General features: G+C 45.3%; 1 protein-coding gene across 1 annotated transcript in view; it reads left to right on the forward strand.

Annotated features, from left to right (window-relative positions):
- Positions 1-13476: 13476 nt before the first annotated feature.
- SPATS1 (spermatogenesis associated serine rich 1) overlaps positions 13477-26302 on the forward strand; it is a 29901-nt gene continuing 17075 nt past the window's right edge. Inside the window, exons 1-3 of the mRNA XM_036248687.1 lie at positions 13477-13480; positions 14643-14765; positions 22472-22619. Of these exons, the coding sequence (XP_036104580.1) occupies positions 13477-13480; positions 14643-14765; positions 22472-22619 (275 nt within the window). The remainder of the gene's footprint in view (positions 13481-14642; positions 14766-22471; positions 22620-26302) is intronic.

Genomic DNA, 26302 nt, shown 5'->3' on the forward strand with positions numbered 1-26302 from the left:
GATGGAGATAGTCGCTCTGGCTTTGATCCGGAGGCTTATGATGAGAAGCCCTTCTGCGATAAGTATCGAATAAATTAGAACAGACTTCCATTATCCCTTCTTGAAATGGGGCCTCTGTCTGGAGAATGGAAAAGTAAACACAGAATTAGGAATCCTGACATTAATGCAATTTTCATTTGTTACCAGCTTACTCTGTTGTCTTTGAGATGCTATTAAAAATGCATGCAGGATGTAAGTGAGATAAAACATATCAAAATTCAAGTTGATTCCAGTGTACAATGGCTTCGTTTCTCTCGCCATCTGGAACCGAGCCCAGAGAACGGGAGTGAGGGAAAAGCCTCTGAGCAGTGAAAAGTGCTGTCATAAGGCTCAAGAAGCTCGATTCAAAGGAGGGTCTTTCCCACACTCAGGGCCTGTGGAATCAGTAACTTCTTTTTTTTTTTATCCTCACCTGAGGACATTTTTCTTCAGATAGAGTGGGAGGGAGAGAGGGAGGAAGAGAGAGAGAGAAACATTGATGTGAGAGAGACACATCGAGTGGTTGCCACCCACACCACCCCAACCGGGGCCGGGGACAAACTGCAACCAGGGTACGTGCCCTTAGCGGGAACCGAACCCAGGACTCTCTGGTCTGTGGGCCAACGCTCTAACTGCTGAGCCAAACTGGCCAGGGCAGTAACTTTTTAATATTAATAATAATAGCCCTCCCTTACTGGGCACTTACTGTGCTCCAGATAACATGCTTTATATATAATAATTTATTTAACCCTTACAACAACCCAATGAGTTAAGTTACTATTATAATTCTCATTTTACAGATGAAGAAACAGAGAGGTTAAGTGACTTGCTTAAGGTCACACAGACAGTGGATGGCAGAACAGTAATTTGATCCCAGACAGCCTGGCTCCAGAGCCTATTTTATTAACTATCTCTATTCTCATCCTGTTTGCTTGTGTGTGTGTGTGTGTGTGTGTGTGTGTGTGTGTAACACACATAAATATAAAAAGCTTAGATATTTGATTTTCTGACTCTAACCAGATTCGGAAGCAGGGCCACTAAAAGCAAGCCTTGTCATTACATCAAGAGACTGACTGGCAGCCTAGTGGTGACTGAGGAGGCAGAGAACCTGTAAGCTCAGTCTGGGTCCTTGCAGGAGCCAACCCTGCACATTTCAGTTGTCCTTGCAGGAATCACCCACACGCAGTGGAGTGCCATGACGCAGATTTATGATGAAGGCCGTGGCAGACACTAAGCTGTCCCTGATGTTCAATTTCCCCTTCTCTCTCTTAGTAATAGAGCCGCCAACTTTTCCAGGGACCATGGCCGCCGAGTCTCTTGCTGCTCGATGGGGCCATGTGGCTAAGTTTAGGCCCCTGCACTGGAAGCAGATGTAGAAAGTGTCAGGTTGGACAGGCTCTGCCCTTCTGCCTTTTTCTCTCCATGGGCTGAGGTGTGGTCTTGGGGGTCAGGTGGTGAGAAGGGAAATACTCAAGGATGACAGCGAAGGATGAAAAGGGCCCTGGCCCCTGACCCTGTGGAGTAATACAGGCATCCTGGACTTTTTGTTCCTGCATTGTTACCTGCGAGAGAAACAAACTCCCTTGTTTAAGCCATTTTGAATTTCCCTTAGACCAGCCAAACTCACAAGCCGATGAACAGACACAGGATGTCTAGGAAAGGGTACGTTATTTTTGCTGTACTTTGTTAACAAATCAAGGAAATATTCAAAGCATTTTAAAAAGAGTTCAGTGACAAGCCTCGAGGCCTAATAGGGGCAACTTTAATTATTTGGAACTTTCTAAATGCTGGCAGAATAAGGTCGGTGTTATAAGGAGAGGAGGTAAATTAAACCCATTTCATAAGTATTCATGCAATGGCTTCCGTGCGCCAGGCGAGGCCGATAGGGCTGGTGCCGCCAGGGAGCTCCCGGTCGGCAGGGTGCAGGGACACCGATGAACACGTGGATATAAAAGTGATCAACACTCGTAGGCACAATACTCAACCCCAGCCCGAGGCATCAGGGAAGGTTCTGGGGAGGGACATCCAAGCAGAATCCGAAGGATGAGTGGAAGCTTTGCTGGTGAGTGTTCTAGCCCTTGGCGGCGTTGAGTTTTCCTTAAAGAGAGGAGAACTTATCTCCTATGGAAGCTGGAAGCTGCCTTGAGAAATGTGTCCCAGAAATTAAAGCCGTGAGTCCCCCCCCTTCTCCTTCCCTTCTGTTCCAAGCTCTTCCCCCCCATGGGACAGGTTCCGGCAACCTTGAGGGTGGCCAGTGGGCCCTGTTGGAATGTGAGTAAGCAGAGATGACCCAGGAATATCATCTAGGGACCAGAAGGGTCTTCAGCCAATAGTGTCTTCTTCTTTTTTATAGTTCAGATTTTATTCTTTATTTTTATTTCAGTTACAGTGTACATCTTGTGTTAGTTTCAGGTGTGCCGCATAGTGGTTAGACAATCTTATACTTTGCAAAGCGTTTCCCCTGATATTTCCAGTACCCACCTGGCACCAGGCGTAGTTTTTACAGAGTCAGGGACTGTATTTCTTATGTCGGATTTAGCTAGCAGTGGCTTTTCTTCCATCTTTCAGTCGTGGTAAGAGCTGAAGCAGTAGCCAGGAGCTTGGGGAATTAAATAAAACAGTGCTCACAGTAGCAGAGTTGGCTCCCGCTCACCCTCGTCCCCAGTGACAGGCTGATAGATAATGGGCAAATTATTTAACTCTGGTTGTCAGCTCTGTGGAGGATGATATTACCCTGACCCGAGCAGGGGACTGTGGGGAATGATAAATCGAAGGTATTAGATGGCACTTGGTGGACTGAGGAAGAAAGTCAGTAATTAATTGCTTTGGAACAGCCTTGCAGAAATATTGATGTCTGAAAGACTCTTGACATTGTCTTTTCCCCAGACAGCATTAATTCAGGAAAAGAGTTCAGATTATGGTAGTGAGGCAGCCGGCAAGTTGCAGAACACAGGAAAAGCAGAAAGAGGTCGAGCAGTGCGGCCTGAGAACTGCCTTTCCTGGAACTGCGGTTTGAGGCTGGCTTGCTCGGGGGCTTACCCCGAAGTTTTTGCTCATCTTTTAGTCCCCAAATTAAGACCTGGGTCTGGCCCTGGCCGGTTTGGCTCAGCAGTTGGAGCGTCGGCCTGAGGACCAGAGAGTCCCGGGTTCGGTTCCCGCTAGGGGCACGTACCAAAAAAAAAAAGAAAGAAAATTTTGCCCTGGCCGGTTTGGCTCAGCGGTTAGAGCGTCGGCCTGCAGTCCTGAGAGACCGGGGTTCGGTTCCCGCTAAGGGCGCGTACCTCGGTTGCAGTTTGTCCCCGGCCCTGGTCGGTCGTGTGGGTGGCAGCCACTCGATATGTCCTTTTCACATCGATGTTTCTCTCTCTCTCTGTTCCTCTCTCTCCCTCCCACTCTATCTGAACAAAAAATGGAAAAATGTCCTCGGGTGAGGATAAAAAAAAAAAAAAAAAAAAAGACCTGGGTCTGATTTTAGTTGAGTCTTAAGTCAAAGCCAAAATCCAGCAGTATGTGGTCATGGACTTCTAAAAAAATTGTCTATAATTTTATTTTAAGGAAAATTGTTTTCTTTCACACACACACATATACATGTATATACATATGTCTAAATATATATGTAACTTTGATTTTTAACAAAGATCAATCACATTTGTTTTTCATGCAAAATTTTGTGACCAGATAAAAAAAGGATACTAAAAATGGAATAAATAAAGTACCGAAACGAAAAGTCCTTGAATGTTGCCAAAGTGAAATTTTAATGATAAATGAGAAGTCTTCTATTTAGCCTGAATGAATTAACATTGTCCTCCTTATATAATAGATAAGTACACTGAGCAGTAACTATTTGGCACACTGTACCAGTTATTTGAACTTTAATCTTTCCCTGCCAAAAAAAAGTATAAAATTGCTTCCTGATGTTCTTAGGTGAGAGAATGAAATCCACAACCTAGTCTGGCAAGTCCTGTGTCCCGAGCCCCGTCCCCCCTCCCCCCTCCCCCGCCCCCCTCCCCTCTCCCCTGCCTTCCCCCCCTCCCCCCGCCTCCCCCCTTCATTCTCCATCCCTTACCCAGTTTCCTTTTCTTCACAGCACTATTTCTGTCTCGCACTTTCACGTTGATTTCTCTGCCACTTTAAAACTTTCACTGAAGTATAACGTAGGTGCTGAAAGGTACACCTAGGTGACTGCTGGGAGGATTTTTCAGTGGTCCTGGACTGCTTAAAATTGTGATTGTAAAATACACATAACATAATATTTACCATTTTATCCATTTTTAAGTATACAATTCAGCGGCATTAAGTACAGTTACAGTGTTGAGCAATCATCACAACCGTCCATCTCCAGAACATTTTCATCACCCCAAACTGCACCTCTGTACCTTTTAAATTCCCCATGCTTCCCTCCCCCGGCCCCTGGCAAGCATCATCTGCTTTCTGTGTCTATGCCCGAGTGCCCCGGGGAGCATGGACTTTGATATAAAGTGAACTGGCTGTGGCCCTGAGGCACCATGTGCCTCTCATTTCTTTTTATTTGGTGGAAGTTCGTGGATGTCCAGCTGTGTAGTGCCAGTCCCCAGCCCCAGTGGTGCCTTGAAGGCTGTTCTTATGGATGTTCTCATTTCCTGTCATCGCCATGAGAAACTGCTCTGCTCAACAGGTCAGGTTTCGGTGTCAGACCACTGTCTCCTGTGAGAGTAAAAGGAGCTGCCAACCCCACAATTAACTTCTCTGGCTCGTCCCAGGAATCAGTGGATTCCTTCCCCGTAAGTGGTTTCAGTTACATGCTCAGTGGTGGTTTGAATGTCATCTCCGAATGAATCGAAGCCCTGTTTGAAGGATGCTGCTTCCGATAGTGATGATTTCTGCATGTTTCTCCTTCATCTGCTCTGAAAGACTCGCTTCCTAAACACGAAGGTTTCGTGTCCAAGAGTGTTTAAAAGAAAAATGTGTGAAGTGTGCAGTTCTGCCCCTTTCCTGCCCGACCCCTTCCCTAAATCTGACTCCTGTTTAGCTGACCAAGGAACATCAGAATGTTTGTGTTTATTTTTGCTCAAAAATATGTTTTTTTTATTTTTTAGAGAGAGAGGAAGGGAAAGAGAGAGAGAAACATCGATGTGAGAGAGAAACATTGATCGGCTGCTTCCTGCATGACCCCCCACTGGGGATCGAGCCCACAACCTGGGCATGTGCCCTGACCAGGAATTGAACTGGGACCTCTCAGTCCATGGGACTATGCTCAGTCCACTGAGCCACACTGGAACTTTTAAATTTTATTCATTTATTTTTTTGTTTCCTTGGTAATTCTCACTCGAGGATATTTTTTCCATTGATTTTTTTTTTTTTTTTTTTTTTAGAGAGAGAGTGGAAGGGAGGGAAGGATGGAGGTGGGGGAGAGAGAGAAACATTGATGTGAGAGAGACACGTCAATTGGTTGCCTCCTGCATGGGCCCGACCGTGGCCAGGGATCCAATCTGCAACCCAAGTATGTGTCCTTGACCAGGAATTGAACCCGAAATCCTTTGGTCTGCAGGGGGACGCTCTAACCCCTGAGGAACACCAGCCAGGGCTGGACCTTTTAGAGGCCTGTTTCATCTGGGAGAAGGCACATCTTGTTACAGTATTTCTGGAAAATGAAGAAGCAGAATAGAAGTTTGAAAAGGTTGCAGCGTGTTGGAAGAACATGTCCATGCCTTATTCCAGAGCGTGAGAATCATGTGGACATTTGGTTTGGAGGAAGCGGTCGTCTTGTAGTCAAGGCCTTATTTTCACCAAAGCCCCACAGAGTGAACCCGTGAACGAGGTGTCAGGAGAGCGGGCCACATGTTTATCATAAGAGTTGGACAAGACTTGCCCTGGCTGGTTTGGCTGAGCAGTTAGAGCGTTGGCTTGCGGACCAAAGAGTTGCGGGTTCAATTCTGGTCAAGGGCACGTACCTCAGTTGCCATTTGGTCCCGGCCCTGGTCAGGGTTGTGTAGGGGGGCAACCAATCAATGTGCCTCTCTTGCATCAGTGTTTCTCTCTCTCTTTCTCTCCTTCCCATTCTGTCGGAAAATAAATGGAAAAAATATCCTCTGGTGAGGATTAAAAAAATAAGATTTGGAGAAGCCTATACAGGAAGATGTTTTTCCTCCACTTTAAAGTAACAAGGACCAATAATAGCCTCTTACCCTCCTGAGTGTTTTGGAGGATCTGCTGAGGATGGATGAAATTCACTGGATTAAGTTCTTGTTCTCAGCTCACCACACCCTCCCTATGTTATAACTAGACTTCCACACTCTGTGCCACGTGGCTCTGAATTATCTCCCACTGGTGTGGGTGGAGTATATGTCCTCACTTCACTGGTTCTGGGTGTTCCTACGTGACTGCTTGGGCCAACAGAATATGGGTGGAAGTGACCATGTGCAATTTCACTTGCCCCTCTTGTGTTCATGCCACTTGTCATGAGAAGAACACGCATTTGGGAGCTGCTGACCCCAGGAGAATGAGACAAGTCCCAGGAAGCAAACCTGAATCTAAGCTGCACCCTCCAGCCAGGCTGACCTCCAGACACATGAGTAATCAAAATATATGCTATCGTAGGCCACTGAGTTCCAGGGAAATTTGTTACAGAGCATTACTGTGGCAATAGCTGACTAAATCAAAGACCAAAATGCAGAAGCAGAGAGTAAAAGGGTGAGTGAAGTAGGAATATGGAAGGAGGGGGTGGTGGGAGCTGAGCACAGAGAAAGTAAGGAAGGGCCTGAAGAAGACAACGACGAGGGGGAGATGAGAGCAAAGGAACTGTGCACTGCATTCAGACGCTGGATAGACTGTGCGGGGAGGAGCAACACACCACACACACACACACACCGCACACACACACACCGCACACACACACCACACACACACCACACACACACCACACACACACACACCACACACACCACACACATACACACCCCGCACACACACACCGCACACACACACACCGCACACACACACCACACACACACACACACACACCGCACACACATCACACACACACACGCACACACCACACACACACCGCCCACACACACACACACACCACACACACCTTCCTCTGTGCCTCTGGTGAGCACTGGGCCTTTCTGGTATTTTTGCTCATTGTTGCCAGTGTCTGGGAGGTAGAAGCTTGATTCCTAGTGGGGACTAGATTTCCAGTGTAGGGGTTCATCTAGGCTTATGGTCACAATATGTCATTGAAGCAACAATAAAAAGGTTGGGCCTGTGAGATCTGAGGACAGAACTCTGCACCACTAACCACTCGTTGGGATGTCCCCTAACTAAAGTCATTAGCACAGGGAACCAGCCCTCCACAGCGCAGACACATACTGCGAGCTTGGGGAAGTTAATCCCTGCAGACCGAGATTTGGAAATCTTGGAAGTAATAGTACCTACCCCATGGGATCGTCGTGAGGAGTTAAGTGAGTGAGGTTCGGGCGCAGAGTGAACCTCCATACATTCATGTCAATGACTGTGCTGCCATTTTGGAATAAGAACTGCTGTCCGATGTTCAGTAAGAAATTGACATCATCTCGTTTTTCGGAGCCTAGGTATTTAATAAAGGCAGGAGTCCCACCAAGTGGACTGTAACACCTGACCTAGTCCTGAACTCTCATTGGCAATTCTCTGAGCGGAAAGTGGTCTCACCTTTGGCTACCTTCTTCCTCAGCTCACATCAACCACTTGCTGGCTTTTGTGTTCTTTTCTCTTTCTTAGGGAAGTCTGTTTATTCTTATGCTTGTATGGGGGCGGGAAAGGTGGAGGTGGGGCGGAAGGAGCAGATGGCAGAGCCCCCTAGGACACCCCATCTTACCACCAGCTTGGGCAGTGGCACTACAATATTCCAGTTTCTAGGTGGCTCTTCCGCCACCATCTGGGCAACTTCTCTGACACACTTTGGTTTGGGAAATGGGTCAGGAGACCTTTATCATGACTTCAGCTGGGGTATTTTTAGCCAGACTGAACCCTAACTTGCATTTATTTCCGAATCTAGTATACATTTGCTCCAGTTCTGTCCCGTCTTCTCCTTTTCCAGGGGAGGATTTCCACACCAATGGGCTCCCTGCCCAACCACTTTTCCGTTTTTCTTTGAGTTCATGTGGAGGAGCCCATCAGCCCCTGGAGGCGGTCCTCCCATTTCCTTCCTAAAGCCAGTCTTTCTGGAGGCTCTTTGTCTGTCCCTGCTCCTGGTTCAGACACCTGAGTGGGGATGCAAGGGGATTTAGCTGCCCTTCCCTCAGAGTGTGTGGTGAGCAGGGCAAGGGGCATGACCCCACCCCTCCCCCAAGGGCCGCTCGTCCAGCTCTTCACTAGCCTACTAAATGAACATTGCTTTTATTGTTTTCTCTCCTTGCCCATTCTCCGAGAGAATAGGCCAAATACTGTTCATTCCTCTTGCATCAGATTTGAGTTTGTTTTTCATTATGATATAGAAAGAAATGCTCTTAACAAAAGCACACACTTATTGGCTTCTTACTGTCTGCATTTTATTCTAAGTGCTTTATATGTATTTATTCATTAATCAGCCCAGTCACCTTGTGAGGTGGTATTATTGTTATCTTCCTTTACAGATGAGGAAACCGAGTCTCATAGAGCCTAACTTCCCAGGGGAGTACAGCTAGTAAGCGGAAGTGGCAAGATCTGCACTTAAGGAGTCTAGCTTTGAAGCCTGCACTTGTACCCACTATGTCTTAATGCTCATCTTCGTGGTACTGTTGTAATTAGCTAGTTATGAATAATAGGAAAGGCGCAAAGGGGAAAGCCAGACATTATAAACATGTTGTTTGGGCAGGTTTATCAGGAAGCTTCACCGGGAAGCATGTTGTTTGCACTCCCCAGGGAACCACTGGCCTATTCCTTGCAAAACACTGGGGGAAGGGATCTAACAAAGGGGTGATAGATGCATGCCCAGTAAAGGGGGAGTGGGGTGACAGGGAAGGTACTTGCCTGTCAGTCACACCTGGGAACAGAGATCATTGGCCAGAATGGGCGTGACCACTGCAAACTCCAGAAAAGTTGGGAATACATAATGCCTAAACAAAGAAGTGCACTCTCTTGTTGCTTTTGTGGTTCTCTCTTGGCTTCCCGGCATTCGCCCATGTTTCCTTCATAGCCATGCAGACCTCGCATGCAATGGGTTAATGGACTGCAGCAGGAAACATAAGCTAAGCTAGCCTGATGCTGCATTGGACGGTCCCGACATGGAACGGAAACTCTGGACACTGGCTCTGACTTTAGTCCCCTTGAAGCCCCAGCTACACTTCTTCTATGACTGGACTAAGGGAAATGGGACCTTGGAAACCCAGGGATCTAATTCCACAAAAATAAAACTTTCTATGATATCTCATTCTCCCATGTGAGTCTCGGAAAATTTTTTTCTTGGGATATTGTAAGAAATCCACCCCTACTAGCAACCAGGTGAGAAAAGGCTCTCTCCCCTCCGGTAACATTCAGAGAATTGGCTGGTTTGAAGGTCACCACAACATTTATTTACTTTTTTCCCTGGAAAAGTAACAAATATTCAGCAATGTTCAGAGGTTTGGTAGACTTCTAATAGGCCCTAGGAAGACTCTGGCTCTCCACTGGTAAATGTTTTATTTAGAATGTGGATTACCTAATGTCTCTGTCCCCAGCTTTGAGTCCCAGGTACCTATTCTAGGAAACAGGAAAAGTCCATTCAACTTCCTATTATTATGCCAACATCTCTCTACTCTCAACTTGGCTGAAACCAGGTCAGCCATTTCCCCTGTCACCCCTCTTTCCTCTCTAGCTCACACAGGGACTGATGCACAATTAGGTCCATTTTCAGAGATCTGATGCCCTTGGGCTACAAGTTTTGGAGTGTCTTTACCTCCTCTGTTTGGTTGGCTTCTCATATCCAGCAAGTCCCTTCTGGCCTGGCCCTCCTCCCCAGACAGTGGCCTTCCGATCTCATCAGACTAATCCACCTAGAATACTAGGGCTCCAGCAGGAAGGACAAGGCGTTCTCAAGCTCGGTAGTTGCAGAGTGTAATATAGGTGTTGGTGGCAAGAACGGCACCAGGCATTAGACCGATGGGGATCAGACTGAATCTTGGTTCAACCTCAGTACTTTTCTGGCTAAGAAAGAATTCAGAGCCAAGATTCAAACTACGAGAGAGTTTACTGAGAAAGTCACAGAGGTAGAAGTGATCCATAGAAGAAATGGACTTAGGAAACAGTTACAGAGGCAAAAGAAAGGGCCGGTGGATCTTAGGAAAGAGGAAAAAAATGGTAATGTGTGATGAGGCGGGATGATGGGGAGAAGAAGTCTCCGTAGAGTGGTGAGGGCCCAGGCTCTGAATCTAGAGAGACTGGGTTTAGACTCCAATTTTACCAGTTACTAACGGGACTAGTACTTCATCCCTCTGAGTCCGTCTATTGTCACTTGTAAATGGGGATGATTCTGGTAGCATTTTACTGTGATGGGGTTAAATGAAATGACGGATGTAAAGAGACTGACGTAGCATAGGCACTCAACGGGAAGGGACTGAGTTTTACTCACCTTAGAACCCCTGCCTCGCACATAGGACGTTCTTGGGAATGTTCCTGTCCTGTACTGGCGGTGAGCCCTTCGAGGATTTGGGAGCTGGTGGTGGTAGCAAGTTCTGAGGTAGCTAATGCTTCCTCTCCACGTCGTTGCCAGACCCCCTCTGCCTGCCGCTGAAGGTTTTCACCACTCAACACCCATTTTCCCAGCACCTTCTTTGTATGAGTCCTTTTTTTTTTTTTTTTTTTTCCAATCCTCATCCGAGGACATTTTTCCATTTTTTGTTCAGAGTAGGAGGGAAAGAGAGGAAGGGGGGGGGGTGGAGAACATCGATGTGAAAGGGATACATGGAGTGGCTGCCTCCCCCATGATCCCAACCAGGGCCAGGGACAGACTGCAACTGAGGTACGTGCCTAACCGAATCCGGGTGTCTCTGGACCGCAGGCCGCCGCTCTAACTGCTGAGCCAAACGGGCCAGGGCTGTATGAGTCCTTGAGATGCCTCAGCCTGAAGGCTGCTGTGGAGAATCTCGTCATAATTTCCTTCCTGTGTCCTGGCTTACACTGCCCTCTGGTGTATGCTATGGGACAAGCATGTTAAATGAGGGTTGGGGTGACTTTATTGACATTGAGGAAGAGGCGCCCCCATAGCGGCTGTTTGCAGTACTGTTGGGGGGAAGAGGTAGTGTTTAAGACTCCCCTCCCCAATTTAGCTTGCAACTCCTAAGGTTTACCAAACATGAGGTTATGTCCCTGACCATTCAGCCATCAAATAATACCATCCTTCTAGTCTCAAGTTTGTCTCTATGGCAGGCAATTTGTGTTTGGCCAAGACCCAAAAGGAACAGGGTGGTTTGATGTCATTCCCCATCTGCTGTTTGTTTTTCTCTAATCCCCGGACACCTCATTCTTAGAGCTTCCCCAGCTGCTCTCAAGGGTCTAGGGTCACAGAGGGCATCGGAGCCAAGAGAGAATCAACCCTCCCTATCCAGTTCCTGCAGTAGCCTGCCCATCCACCTGCTTCCACCACCTTGCCTCCTATCTGATGTCCCTGCTCAGAGCTGAGCTCCAGAGCAGTGAAGGCGAAGTGGGGTCCCGCAGGCCAGAGGGGGTCATGGGTGCTTAAGTCCAGCACACCTTCTGCTGCCTTTGCCATGGAACCTGCTCGAAGCATGCGTCTTTTACCATTAGGCTGAACTATGAAATTGCCAATATGCAACCATTTTTTACCTACACAAACATCAATTTCATATGGATTGACATAATACTTAGGCACATAAACACTGTGTGTATTAGTGGTTGCCCTGGAGTCCCAAGTTCCCAGGCTCATTCAGATCAAGACTCAAGGATCCAGGACTGTTGAGTTGCAAGGAGGGCCCTAAGGCCCTAGAGAAGGTCAGGTTGACCTCAGGGGCCCAGGACCCACCCCACTCTCTGGCCAGGCCCCTCTGTTCCCCTGGGGGTTTGCACAGTCACCTCCAGGCCGGGCTTGGTTGGGGGTACAAAACCAAGGGAGGAGCCCCCAGTGCAGTGCCAGGCGGCAAGGGACCTGGAGAAGTTCTTCTGGTCAGGTGATGCGCACCCTCCCAGTGAGATCCACAGGGTCTCAAGAGGGGAGGAAGCTTTGAGTTTATGGACACTCCCAGCACCCCTACCCTTACCACTGCTGCCCAAACCCAGCAGCCTGGTGCTGGGTGCCTTCCGACGTGTGACCTCTGCAGGCCACCAGGACCCTTCAGGTGGCTCCTGTGCCCCACCAAACCTCAGGGCCGGCTGCCCAAGCAGGCTCAGGGCAGGAGGCATATAAAATTCGTCCAAAGGATGAAGGCAAAGTGGCCCGGGAGGTTTTAAAGCTGGAGAGTCACGGGAGGTCTAGGAGTTGAAATTCACAGGACTCACAGAGAGTTTCAACTCTGAGATTCACCTGCCTGCCCTGAAATCCCTGATCTAACAGATAGGTCTTGATGGCTTGAAACCTGGTGGTGCAGGTTAGAGACCTGGTCTCTTTCCTCCCAGGAGGATGCAAATAGGAGAGGGAGGGTCTCAGCTCAGACCATTTTAGCATCCATCCATCTATCCATCCATCCATCCACCCACCCATCCACTCATTCATTAAACAAATGGTTATTGTATGCTTATATGTACCAGGCACTGTGCTAAGTACTTGGTGTATAGCAGTGAACAAAGCAGACAAAAGTCTCTGCCCTCCTGGCATTGCAGCATCTTGGATCATACCATTAATAACGATGCTGTTGCCCAGCTAACATTTCTATTACAAAATCCATTGCCTTTACCATGGGATAAGGTAATTAAATAGGTAAAATGTGTTTTTTTCCTAAACTTTAGTAGAGGAGATGCCCTTGATATAATGTTAAATAAAAAAGCATAAGAGAGAATTGTATACGTAGTTTAGTTCCAGTTATGTTAATATTTATGTGCATAGAAAAAGGACAGGTGGAAAACAGCCCCTAAATATTAGTCGTGGTGTGATAGACTGTTTCATACGATGGCCACAACAAGGTCCCCATACCCTAGGCTCTTCATACAACGTGCCCTTGATTCTCCCATTGAGAGATGTAGCCAAGGTTTCCTCTCCCTGCATCCATGACAAGATGGCTTCTTCCTGGTCCTCCTGGGATGCTCCTATTTGGAATGCCAGACACTGTGAGAAACCACATGGAAAAGCCATGTGTAAGTGATTTGGCCAAAGCCCCAGCTGAAGTCCCAGCTGATGGCCGACACAAGTCACCAGACACGAATGAGGAAACTCGAGCCACCTTCTGACTGCAACCCCATGAGAGACCCCAAGCATAAACACCTTAGTTTAGCCTAGCCGACCCCCAGAATTAGGAGATAAAATGGATAGTTTGGGGTGATTTTTTATATGGCAATCGATATCCAGAAAAAGTGGTTTATCTAGATTGGGGGACTATGGGTATTAACACTACTTTTCTGTATTTTCCAAGATTTTTACAATGACCATTTACTTTATAATCCGTGAATAATTATTATTAAAAACACGGTGTGAATTTTTCACTTCACCGAGGGAGAAACAAGATCTGAATTTGAATCGAGGGACTTAAACTAGACTTGAGAAAAGCTTTCCATGCAAGACCGATCCGATGCTAGAAGGGATCAGTAGGATAAATTCACATCGGTGTGATGGAGAGAGTGGCGGCTTTGGAGTGAGGAAACCTGGAAATAAATCAGCTTTCTGGGTGACCTTGCTCAAGCCCTTGCTCACATTCAGCTTCCTCTTTTGGGAAAAGCAGCTGGCTGCCTAAGGGAGATGAGGTCCGCCAGGGGCCTGGCCCGGAAAAGGCGCTCTGGAAGGGGTGGGCGAGCCCGTCTAATCAGCGCCAGTTATAAGCGGGCATCGCAAGCTTTGCGGAAGGCTCATCCTTCACTGCCGCCGGAGGCCACGGCTCCAATAATGAAATTGCCCAGAGAAGAGCCATGGTTTCTTTTTCCTTTCTTAGTTTTTCTTTTTAATCCAGAAACGCGGAGCAACTTTTCCAGGGGTCCTTGCCCACGACGCCCCGCCTTGGCTGAAGCCTCTAGTTCTGCCCATGTCGTGACTCCATCTCACGCCCAGGACCACCGAGCCCGGGGTGCAGAGGGGGGAGGAGCTGGTGCGAACCTGCCGCCTGGCGATGCTGGCGCGGTGTCCTGGCAACCCCGGAACGCGCCCCGGAACGCGCTTCGGTGGGAGCGGCGGGCTCTCGGTTCCCCGCCAGGCACCCGGCAGTTCGGCCGCCGGTTGGTGCGTTGAGCTCACTGTGTCTTCCCCGAGTCCTCCCAGCGTAGAGCCCGGCCACCTCTGGGGGAAGGGGGCGGAGGACCCGCGGGGGAAGGGAAGGCACACCTCAGGCGGCCCGGGCAGTGAGCCCACTGGGGCTGGGAGAGGCCTCACGGGAGCCCTGGAGGCGGCCAGCCGAGAACCCAGGTGGAGGGAGCCAGGGAGGCTTGAGGCCAGCCCTGCCCTCTTGACTTTGAACGGCTTGTGGCGGTTCTGTTTGTGTTGATTGCTACCTTTCTTACAAAGGTCTTTTCTTTTTCTCCGGGTTGCTTTTAATATTCGAAATAAACACGTTCAGAGACCAGAAAGGGCCCAAGGGGCTGTCATCTCCCCTCCATCGCCAGAGAGACCTGCAGCGGAGAGCTGGGGAAGGTGCAAGAGAGAGGAGACTCCGGCATGACCTCGGTGGAGAGGACACACAGTTGAGTTTAAGCAATCAGGAGGGCTGGGTGTGGATTTGAGCCTCCTACCAAGTATACTAGAACCAGGAGACACCATTTCAAGTTTAAAAGGAGGCTAGTTTGGGGGCATGTAAAAAACAACTACTTGTGTCTTTATTAACCCTTTATTAACTCTGATAAGGCAGAGAGTCTCATAGGTGACCTCCCTGGACCTCAGAACAGCCCCCCGAGGGTATATTACAAATAGGTAGAGGGAGTCGAGATTTGACTAGCCCCGTACTTCAGTTAATAAATGGTGAAGCTGGGATTTGATACAAGTTTTCTGGTTTCCAAAGTCCATGCTTTTTCTTTCTCTTCGCTCATATATTAGTAGATTTGTGGCAGTGTTTATTGGATGGCACAGGTCAAGTAGAAATTATGACCACTTTAAAGAAAGGTTTAAATTAAGTAATGGACGGTAGTTCTGCAATTGGTTCTTAAGGCTGAGGAGGACGGATGGGAGAACATTTGCCTTGAGAGAACAGTGTCATGGAGCAGAACAGCCAAAGTTTTCTCAGAAAATCTCAGTGTGAGTATAATATGCCCAGGTTGACATTTACTTGTTACAGGTGAGTGGCCTGTATGCTGCAAAAAGGGATTGTATAATTCTATCTCTTCCCTATCAGATCTTAGCTTGGTCCCTGGCCTTCTGCATCCAGGTCCTCGCTCTCCTCATCCTCCTCTGTAAGTACAGGGAGAGGAGGGAGCTGTGACTCACCACACCCATTTATAAGTGGGGCCCGTGGAGCAGGAGGAGATAGAATCATTCATTGCCCCACATGCCTAGCTCAGCAAGGAGAAAACGGTCCTGGAATTCTAATTTTAAGCTCCAGACTTCTCTACAGTTTCCAGGTGAATCTGGGTTAAGAAGGAGGCTGTTGTTTTAAGGGTAGGATGGAGGGGCTCCATGTTTCTGAGTTAGGGGCACCAGCCCCTCAGATCCCCAAACTACATTAACCAAAGCTCCGTGGCTTCCTTTCCTGCTCTGTAGGTACGTCCATTCAGGAGACCACACATGAGCTCATGGGTTTTAGGAATGAATGGCTCTAAAAACCAGTTGAAGATGAATACACAACTGTGGGCGTACATGCATTTTTTTCCAAGGAGAAGGCCCATTGCTTTCATTACTTCTCAGGGAGTCCATGTTCCAAAAAAAAAGGGGGGGGGGTAAAAACCACTGTCCCAGATCCTTAGGTTGTCTATTGAGCATATAAGCAAGGGTGGGAAACTGAGTGTTTAGTTAAAGAGTATCCACATTAAGCTCACTTGGTTTGATATATTATTTTCTCCCTTCTAGATAGTGCTATTGTGCAAATCAGCTGAGATGACAAGCTTGTGAGAGAGCCATGGTTATGTAAGGTGTTATTCCTGCCTAAATAAATTGCAATAATTATCCTGAATTCTACAGATGGTACCAAAGAAACTGAATTTCTTCCAAACTCTCCTTTCGCCCTGAATTCCTTTCCAGTCATCAGAACCTTCACTTGGTCCCTTTGGTTGCATTGTCTTTCCTCATCTCATAGTGTTTTTTTGTTTGTTTGTTTGTTTTTCCAATATTTTTTCTTTATTGATTTGAGAGAGAGAGGAAGGGAGAGGAAGAGAGAGATAGAAACATCCATGAGAGAGAACATCGATTGACTGCCTCCTGCATGCTCCTCACTGGGGCATGTATAGTATCTGAAATACTATAGTATAGTATAGTATTGGAAAAAACCGCAATAGAGTGAAGCCACAAATGTCGAAGCGGGAAGTGGCGAGGGACGACTGTACTTGATGTCCCTCTACACACGGGAGCATCAGCATCAGAGAGGAAGGGCTCAGACTCTCCCACCTGAGCAAGTGTGGAGAGGCAGCTTGAGCCCACGTTTAAGTGTCTCTGGGTTGTGTTTGAGGCTGAGTTACTTCCAGAAAGATTCTGTAGGCAGTTGGATTTGAAGAACAGGCTGTTTGCCAGTTTAATAGAGAGGCTGCTCTTTTTGTCCTTGCCTGTCAGATGTCTTCCCTGTTATTGCAGCCCCAGGCCACTTTCTAGAGTGTTGCCAAAACAAAACTTCTTAGCAAACAAGGAAATATGCTAAATCTGTAGATGAGATTTCACTGCTCACTGTTCAGGGTTATGTAATACAGGTACATTCAAATTTTGCCCGGAAAATGAAACAAACAGACAAACACCCTCCCCCCCCTCAAAAAACCTGTTAAGGGGCCCCTCTGATACAATCTGTAGCAACCAATTCTTGCTTTAGTGAACTTTCAAATCCTCTATTGGCAAATATAAAATTAAAATGTTTACATGCTATGAAAAGGCAACAGCTGTTAAAACCTATGGGCTGTCGCCCTGGCCGGTTTGGCTCAGCAGTTAGAGCGTCGGCCTGCGGTCCAGAGAGACCCGGGTTCGGTTCCCGCTAAGGGCATGTACTTCGGTTGCAGTTTGTCCCCGGCCCTGGTTGGTCGTGCGGGTGGCAGCCACTCGATGTGTCCCTTCACGTTGATATTTCTCTCTCTCTCTCCCTCCTATTCTATCTGTACAAAAAATGGAAAAATATCCTCGGGTGAGGATTAAAATAAAAAAAAAAACAAAAAAACCTATGGGCTGTTAAAATGATCAGAAGTCAATACTATAATAAATAACTCAGAACTTATATATGGGAATCAACCTAGAAGACATCTCTGACCTTGATCTTATTTCTTCTCTACATATGTGAGTTCTTTCTGCATCCTTATATGTACGTTGTGTACTTTTTACATAGATATCTTTCTAGAAGTAGAACCATTGGATGAAAAGTGCACTTCTCATAGGCTTCAAAGGACACTTGTGGCCAAATTGCTCTTTAGTAAGATGGAGATATTTCCACTAGCAATGTACAAGGATGCCATTCCTCCAGACTGGACCAACATAGGGTGTTTGCAAACCGATAGCAAATAATAGTATCTCATTTTAAATTCAGCTCTTTGGTTTTTAGGAAAGATGAACTTTCCCCCAAATGTATATTGGCTATTTGTATGTATGTGTGTATTTTATTTAATGAATTACCTAGTCATGTCTTTTGCGCATTTTTTTCTCTTTGGGTATTTATTTTCATCTAATAAATTTATAAAAACATAATTTGTTATGACTATTAACTCCTTATTGTGTATGTTATAAATTTCTCTCTAGCTTATAGTTTGCTGTAGAAGTTTTAAATCTATATGTATTCAAATCTATTCACCTTTTCCTTTATTTTGCCTGTATTTGATATCTTTCTTAGAAATAACTCCCCGACTCTAAGATTATATAAACATTCACTTATCATTTTTTTTCAGGTACATCTTTTAAGTTTTATATTCAAATTTGTAATTTATCTAGAATTTGTTTTGAGATAAGGGAGATTTAATTTTATTTTCATTCCAAATGGTTAATTAGTTGTTCCGGCAATATTTTTTATTTTTATTTAAAAATTTTTTTCTTTATTGATTTTAGAGAGAGAGGAAGGGAGAGGGAGAGAGAAATAGAAACATCAATGAGCGAGAATATCGATTGGCTGCCTTCTGCATGCCCCCCACTGGGTATTTGGCCCACAACCTGGGCATGTACCCTGACTGGGAATTGAACCGGCGACCTCTTGGTACATGGGTCGACGTCGCTCAACCTCTGAGCCACACTGGCTGGGCCCAGCAATATATTTTTTTTATCCTCACCCGAGGACACTTTTGCATCTATCTTCAGACAGAGTGGGAGGGAGAGAGGTGGAAAGAGAGAGAGAGAGACACATCGACTGGTTGCCACCCACACAACCCCAATCTGGGCCAGGGAGGTACGTGCCCTTAGCGGGAACCGAACTCGGGACTCTGTGGTCCACGGGCCAACGCTCTAACTGCTGAGCCAAAACGGCCAGGGCCCAGCAATATTTTTTAAATAATCAATTCTTTCTTCCCTGAGATAAAATGCCACTATCATCATATAAAATTTTATTCTATCTACATTTTCCATTTTGTTCTATTGATTTTTCTGTTAGTGTTGTGTCAGTACCATCTTGATTATTGAAATACATTTTATAAATTATACACCATAGCGCTGTAACTTTGCACACATTACTTGACATTTCAGGTTCTCAATTTCTTTATGTGTCAAGTTATTTCTGTTTTGCCTATAATCATGACCTCCTTTTTCTTTTTCGAGTTTTTTTTTTTTTAAATCCTCACCTAAGGATATTTTTCTATTTATCTGCAGATACAGTGGGAGGGAGAAGGAGAGAGAGAGACATCAATGTGAAAGAGACACATCAACTGGCTGCCTCCTGCATGACCCCGACCAAAGCCAGTGATGAACCGCAACCAAGGTACCTGCCCTTGATCAGAATCGAACCGGAGACTCATTGATCTGTGGGCTGATGCTCTAACCACTGAGTAAACCCAGCCAGGACATGACCTCCTTTTTCTTCATAATACTGTATACTCGTGTTCAAAATTTTTTCTTGAACTTTGTTGTTAGGTTCTTCCATGAAGCTATAGTTCTGATAATCTTCATTTCATTCATTTCTGTTTTTTATTTTATGATTTACTTCCTTATCATTTGGGGGGATTTTTTTCTTTTCTTATTTCTTGAATTGAAAACTTAGCTCGTTAATTTTGGAATCTGGTTTTTACACTTTAACCCATCATTCATTCCAAGATGACCCTTTTTCACAGTTTGCATCTCTGAAGTTGGGTTGGTCTAAGTGGTACTGTGGGCCCAGGGCGAGGTGTGAAGTATTTGCCACAAGCTTTGCTGTGTGAGCACTGAACAATGCAGAAGGCGTGTCTGTGGCTTGGAAGGAAATTCCAGAGGCAGGAGAGGAGCACTTCTTTAGAAATGCTGCATCACCCACGTCATTGTTGCGCAGAGGTCAACGTAGGTGGAAAATGTGGACATCAGTGATTGAGCTGAAAAGTGAGTTGTTAATCAGATTTTTCGAATGTGAGTATGGTTTGAGAATGCCTCAACAAATTTGCTTATATTTTTCTTCTTTAAATATTCATATGAGTGATTGCTTACTTAAAATCTCTAAGTAAGTGTAAAAGAGTGCTTTGATAAGTATAAAATAGTCCGCTGGTGTGACTCTGTTTGAGTGTTGACTCATGCACCAAGAGGTTGCCGGTTCGATTCCTGGTCAGGGCACATGCCCAGGTTGTGGCATGCAGGAGGTGACTAATTGATGTTCTCTCTCATCGATGTTTCTGTCTCTCTGTCCCTAAAATCAATAAAGGAAAAAAATAAGTATAAAATAAATATTATAAATGATAAAGTATTGTGGCATAGTTTAATTGGCAGCATTTGTTTTTTGTGGTGCAGAAAATAATAATGTTATTACAATGGATGGTGTCTTACAATCAGTGAAATACAGTATATACATTTAAGGCACAAGTTTCTCATGACTGCTTTTGTTGAATCCCATAAGTTTTGGTACATAGTACTTATGTCGTTGATCATTAAGCACTTCATGCTTTCCATTAAGATTTCTTCTTTTATATGAAATATTTATAAATGTGGTTTGACTTTCCAAGCTTATGGATGCTTTTTGGCTGTCTTTTTTATAATTGATTTTTAATTGTATTGCATTGTGGTCAGAGAGTGTGGAATGTGTTATATTAGTTGACGATACTTTTGTGGCTCAGTGTATGTGTGGTTAGTTCTTTGGCTGCCCGGACCTGGGCTGCTTTCTCGCCCCTCCACTGGGCTTCACCCCATCCCAACTACTCACACCTTCTCCGTACCTGGGGCTGCTCTGAGCCCCGTGGCATGTTCCTGAACAGCTCTTCTCATACTTGGCTGGCCCTGAGAACCAGTCACCTGAGGTGCTTCTTAAACGCACTGATTCCCAGGTCTTCCCTGGTAGGTCTGGGTCCGAGCCCTGGAATCTGCATGTTATTGAACAGAGGGGAGTTGGTTTCCTGACCAGGCAAATGCAGGCATACCAGTGCAGTCAGGGGTCAGGGAGCAGGACGGGATAGCATGCAGTGCTGGGGTGGAGCTGGACTTGCAGAGGAGCAAAATCTCTGCCAAACCTGAGCCTAAGAGCTACGGAGTGTGTCTGTGTGTCTGTGTGTGGGGGGAAGGCTTGTTCAAAATGAGGGTTCCCAGGCCCCACTTAGAGAGTTCTAATTCAGAGGGTCTGCGATGGAATTTGGGGATCTGTATTTTAAATTCTGATGCAGACAGTCCTTATGGCCTACCCTGAGAAACCCCAGAATGGGGATAGTGTGAGAGAGGAAGTAGCTCAGCTGGCCTTCAAATGTTGTAGCGTCATCCTCGTACGAGTAAAGGGTTTGGCGACAGGGTTGGGACCTGACAAGGGTGTAAAAGATATGTTCCACTTGCTATATGAATCTGAGAGGGAGCCGGTTAGAAAGGAATAACGAATTATCTGAGTAGCAGTCCCACTGATACATGATGGGAATTTGCAAGTGGCCCGAGGTCTAAACCCTATACATGTGCACATGATGCAAGGAGGTGGAACAGCAGTCAGTCTGAACATGCACTAAGAGTCAGAGAAGTCTGAGTCTTATTTCTGAAAGTTTTCTTATAACCAGAAGTTACATTGTGTCTATTGAGCTTCTATGTTGTATGAAGTTATGCATTAAGAAATGCACTATCCATTTATTTGGCATTTAAAAAAAGTGAGTGGACAAGGCACCCACCTACATACAATGATGAAGGAACAGGCTGTCTTTCATGAAGCAGTAACTGTATAACAGAGTGAAGACAATGGTTACTCTTCTCTACCTAATATTCAAAGGCCTCCCTTACTTGTAGTTGTGGGTGACTGGAGAGTTATACTTTTTTTCATTCATTGAACATCTTTTTTGTGCTAGGCCCTGTACCTGGGGCTACTTAGTTCTGAGTGCTGCTAAGATGACAAAGACACAGTCTGAGGAAGTTGTGTGTATAAGTTGTGTGTATAGGTGAATGACAGCACTACAGTGTGAGGGGAACTCATGGAAGTTTCTGAAGACAGTTCTTAAGGGTTATGGTCACTAGCCATATTCATTAATCTATCTATGAACAAGTCCTTTGGAGAATTGTATTGAGATGCTCAGTAAATGCGCAGTGACATACAGCTCGAGTCGGATCAGGTTCTTTCACTTAGTTCCGAGTAGACGGACTGACCGGGGGCGCAAGCAGTCTGGCATCGTGGCCAGGAGTTCAGACTGCAGTGTCACAAAGCTGTGCTTGAATCTGGGCCAAGATGTTTACTTTCTTTGTGATTTTAGGCAACTCGTTAAATTCCTGAGCCTCAGTTTCCTCAGCTGTAAAATGGAAGGATAAATAATACCTACATCTGTGAGTAGTTATGAGAATTAAATGGAAAAATGTGTGTAAGATGTCAGCACGATCCCCAGTATACAACAAATTCTCAAAAAATGTTAATTAAAAATTTTTAATTGATTTTAGAGAGAGGAAGTGAGAGAGAGAAACATCGATGTGAGAGGGAAAGATCTATCAGTTGCCTCCTGAACAAGCCCCAACCAGGGATCAAACTCACAACCTGGGTATGTGCCCTGATTGGGAATTGAACCTGCCACCTTTTTGTGTACAGGCCGATGCTCCAATCAACCAAGCCACACTGTCCAGGGCAAGATCGCTAATAAAAAAAATTACAATCTAGGGAACAAGGTAGAGTTAAAAGTATTTTCATTAATGTAACTAAATGGCGATATCTATGTGTTGCAGGTACTAAACACAAGGACATTCTGGAATCTGAGGGATGTTGTGCCAACACCACATCCTCTGGCCAAAGGGTCAGCCCCTCATCTTCTGCTGTACTAGGTCCAAGTGTCAGTGAGCTTCCAGGCCCCTGCAGAGCGTCTGCTCACCTAGAGTAAGTAAGGGGCCAGTAAAGAGCCATAGACAGTGGGGCGGATTCTGACCAGCGAGCCTGGCAGTAGCTTGGCATCTTTGGCAAGAGCAAGGATTCTGGAGCCAGACAGGGTTTAAATCCCAGCTCTACCAGTTAGCATCTGTGTGAACTTGGCCAAGTGATTGGATGACTCTCGGGCATATAATAAATGCTGTGCAAATGCTTGCTAGCTTGAAGTTCAGATGCAGGTGAAACTTAACTAAACTATATTTTTTAGGAATGCACACATACATACATAGGTGGTAAATCTTACAGGGAAGCAAAGAAGTGATTACCACGAGGGTCAGGGTCAGGATGGTGGTTACCTCTCCGGGTCAAGGGACACACAGATGTTTTCTGAGGAGTGGAAGGGGAGGGCCTTGTTTGGTTGTTTCTTGCCCTGGATGTTGGCTTTATAAGTATTTATAAAACTGTATTTATATTTTATGTTTTATGTATTTTCTCTGTTTATATTTCTTTTGCAGTAACATTTTGAAAATTTTGTTATAACAAATTTTGTTATAATGAAAGTAATTTCAATTTATTGTAAAGTTGTGAAAATATTAAAGCAGTATTTAAAAAATTACAGTAACTCCACCTCTTAGAGAACCAATGTTAACATTTTGATGTTTTTAATATGTATAAGAAAAAGACTGCTTTTTTTTTTTGTGTGTGTGTGTGTGTGTTAATCCTCACCTTAGGATATTTTTCCATTAATGTTTAGATAGAGTGGAAGGAAGGGAGGGTGGAGGGAGAGAGAGAGAGAAAGAGAGAGAGAAGGAGAGAGAAATATCGATGTGAGAGAGACACGTCAATTGGTTGCCTCCCTCATGCACCCCAACCTGGGCTGGGGATCAAACCTGCAACCTAGGTACGCGCCCTTGACCGGAGTTCAAACCTGTGACCCTTCAATGAGAGGGCCGATGCTCTATCCACTGAGCCATACCGGCCATATGTTTTTATTGATTTTTTAAAGAGAGAGGAGGGGAGAGAAAGATAGAAACATCCATGTAAGAGAGAGACATCAGTTGGCTGCCTCCTGCACACCTCCTACTGGGGATCAAGCTGGAAACCTGGGCATGTGCCCTGACTAGGAATTAAACCAGGACTTCTCAGTCCATGGGACCACGCTCGATCCACTGAGCCACACCAGCGGGACATTGCAGTCTTTTTAATGCAGTTCTTAGGAGAGATTTATTTCATCCCAATGTCAAAATTATCCTGTTCTGAACTGGGGGGCTTTGAGTTATTGCACTTTTTTACTCTGTTCACCCATTTAAAGTGTTCAACTCAGTGGTTTTTAGTGTATTTTGCAGAGCTGTGCAACCATTACCACAATTTTAGAACATCTTCATTCTCCCAAAAAAGAAGCCCGTACCCTATACCAAAGTTCAAAGATACTTTTACTTAAAACGTGTGTGTTACTGAACTAGGATGTTATGATTGTCAGGCAACATAGTCTAGTGAGGCTGCGGATCAAGCTCTGACCCTGACTAAGTATGTTTTATTCATAACTTCTCCGAAGGTTCATTTCCTTTCTTTAAAAATTAGTTTTTCTTTATTGATTTTAGAGAGAGAGGAAGGGAGAGGGGGAGAGAGAGAGAGAAACATCGATGAGCGAGAACATCGATTGGCTGCCTCCGGCATGTCCCCCACTGGGCATTGGGCCCACAACCTGGGCATGTGCCCTGACCAGGAGTTAAACTCGACCGCTGAGCCACACCAGCTGGGCCCATTTCCTTTTCTTTTTCAAATTAATTAATTTATTTGTGTTACAGATGTTTCTCCTCCCCCCCCCCACTGATTCCCCCTCCCTTTCCCTCCCTGCCCTGTCCCCAGCTTTGTTGTCCATGTCCATTGTTCATGCATACACGCATATAAGTTCTGTGGTAATACAGACTGGTGCAGCCACTATGGAAAACAATATGGTGTTACCTCAAAAAATTAAAAATTGAACTTCCATTTGGCCCAGTGATCCCACTTCTAGGAATATACCCTAAGAAGCCTGAAACACCGATCAGAAAGAATATATGTACCCCCATGTTTATAGCAGCACTATTTACAATAGCTAAGATCTGGAAACAGCCCAAGTGTCCATCAGTAGACGAATGGATAAAAAAGCTGTGGTACATATATACAATGGAGTACTATGCAGCTGTAAGAAAGAAAGATCTCTTATCCTTTGAGATGACATGAAGGGACCTAGAAAGTATTATCCTAAGTGAAACAAACCAAACAGAGAAAGACAAGTATCATATGATCTCACTTATTTGTGGAATATAATGAACATAACAGTCTGAGTAATGGTGTAGTCCCAGAGACGTGGAAGTGGGGTACAGACTGACAATCCCCATTTCCTTTTCAAGTGGAAATGATTCTGTTGGCCCGACCTACATGACAAGATTGTCAGTAGGGAGCAAACACAAGCAATGTGAGGTTACTTTGAAATGATTCCGATATCAGGGTGATGTAATCTTATGAACAGAGAGCCTGTGGTTTGATACCGTAACTGTACCTGAACACGTTAGGCCAGGCCATCTATCACACGCAAAGCCACTTAAACCAAAATGCTTGCTTTTCCTGCCAACACCCACTGTACTTTGTTGTGGGGCCTTTTAACTGCCAGGAAGTTCAGCTCCAAACATAATGCTTCCTTATTATAAACACTTCAATCTAGGTTTGTTTTTTATTGTTTCCTTCTCTTCTTTTTATACTTATTGCTGTTTTATTTCCATTTAACGGTTTTATTGAACATGCATCTTTTTTGCAAGTTTTCTTGAAGCATAATTCATATACCATATAATTCACCCATTTAAAGCGTTCAGCTCAGTGGTTTTTAGTGTATTTGCAGAGCTGTGCAGCCATTACCACAGTTCTAGAACCTTTTCATTCCCCTGGTAAAGAAGCCCGTACCCTCTAGCAGCCACCACCCCATGTCTGCTGTCCCCCCAGCCTTAGGCAAGCACTAATCTACTTTTTATCTCTATAGATTTGCCTGTTCTGGATGAGTCATATAAATCGAATCACTAATATGTGGTTTTTGGTGTCTGGCTTATTTAACGTAGCATCATGTTTTCAAGGTTCATTAATGTAGTAACATGTATCAGTAATATCATTTCTTTTTTTTTTTTTAATCCTCATCTGAGGACATTTTTCCATTTTTGTTCAGGGAGAGAGAGGAAGAGAGGGAGAGAGAGAAACATCAACGTGAAAGGGACACATTGAGTGGTTGCCACCCACACGACCCAACCAGGGCCGGGGACAAACTGCAACCAAGGTACATGCCCTTAGCGGGAACCGAACCTGGGTCTCTCTGGACCGCGGGCCAGTGCTCTAACAGCTGAGCCAAACTGGCCAGGGCACATCATTCCTTTTTAAAAAAATTTTGGTAAAATATACACAGCTTAACATTTGTCATTTTATCCATTTTAAGTGTACAATTCAGTGTCATTAATTACACTTACAATGTTGTGCAATTATCACTACTATTTTAAAAATATTTTCATCACCCCAAACAGAAACTCTGCATCTCATAAGCAATAGTTACCAATTCTCCCCTCTCCGCAGCCCCGGGTACTCTAATCTACTAACTTAATTTGCTTCTGTCTCTGTGAATTTACCTGTTGTAGATATTTCATACAAGTGAGATTCATCCATGTGTGATA

The sequence above is a fragment of the Molossus molossus genome, unplaced genomic scaffold (genome assembly GCF_014108415.1).
Source record: "Molossus molossus isolate mMolMol1 unplaced genomic scaffold, mMolMol1.p scaffold_m16_p_8, whole genome shotgun sequence".
Lineage (NCBI taxonomy): Eukaryota > Metazoa > Chordata > Mammalia > Chiroptera > Molossidae > Molossus > Molossus molossus.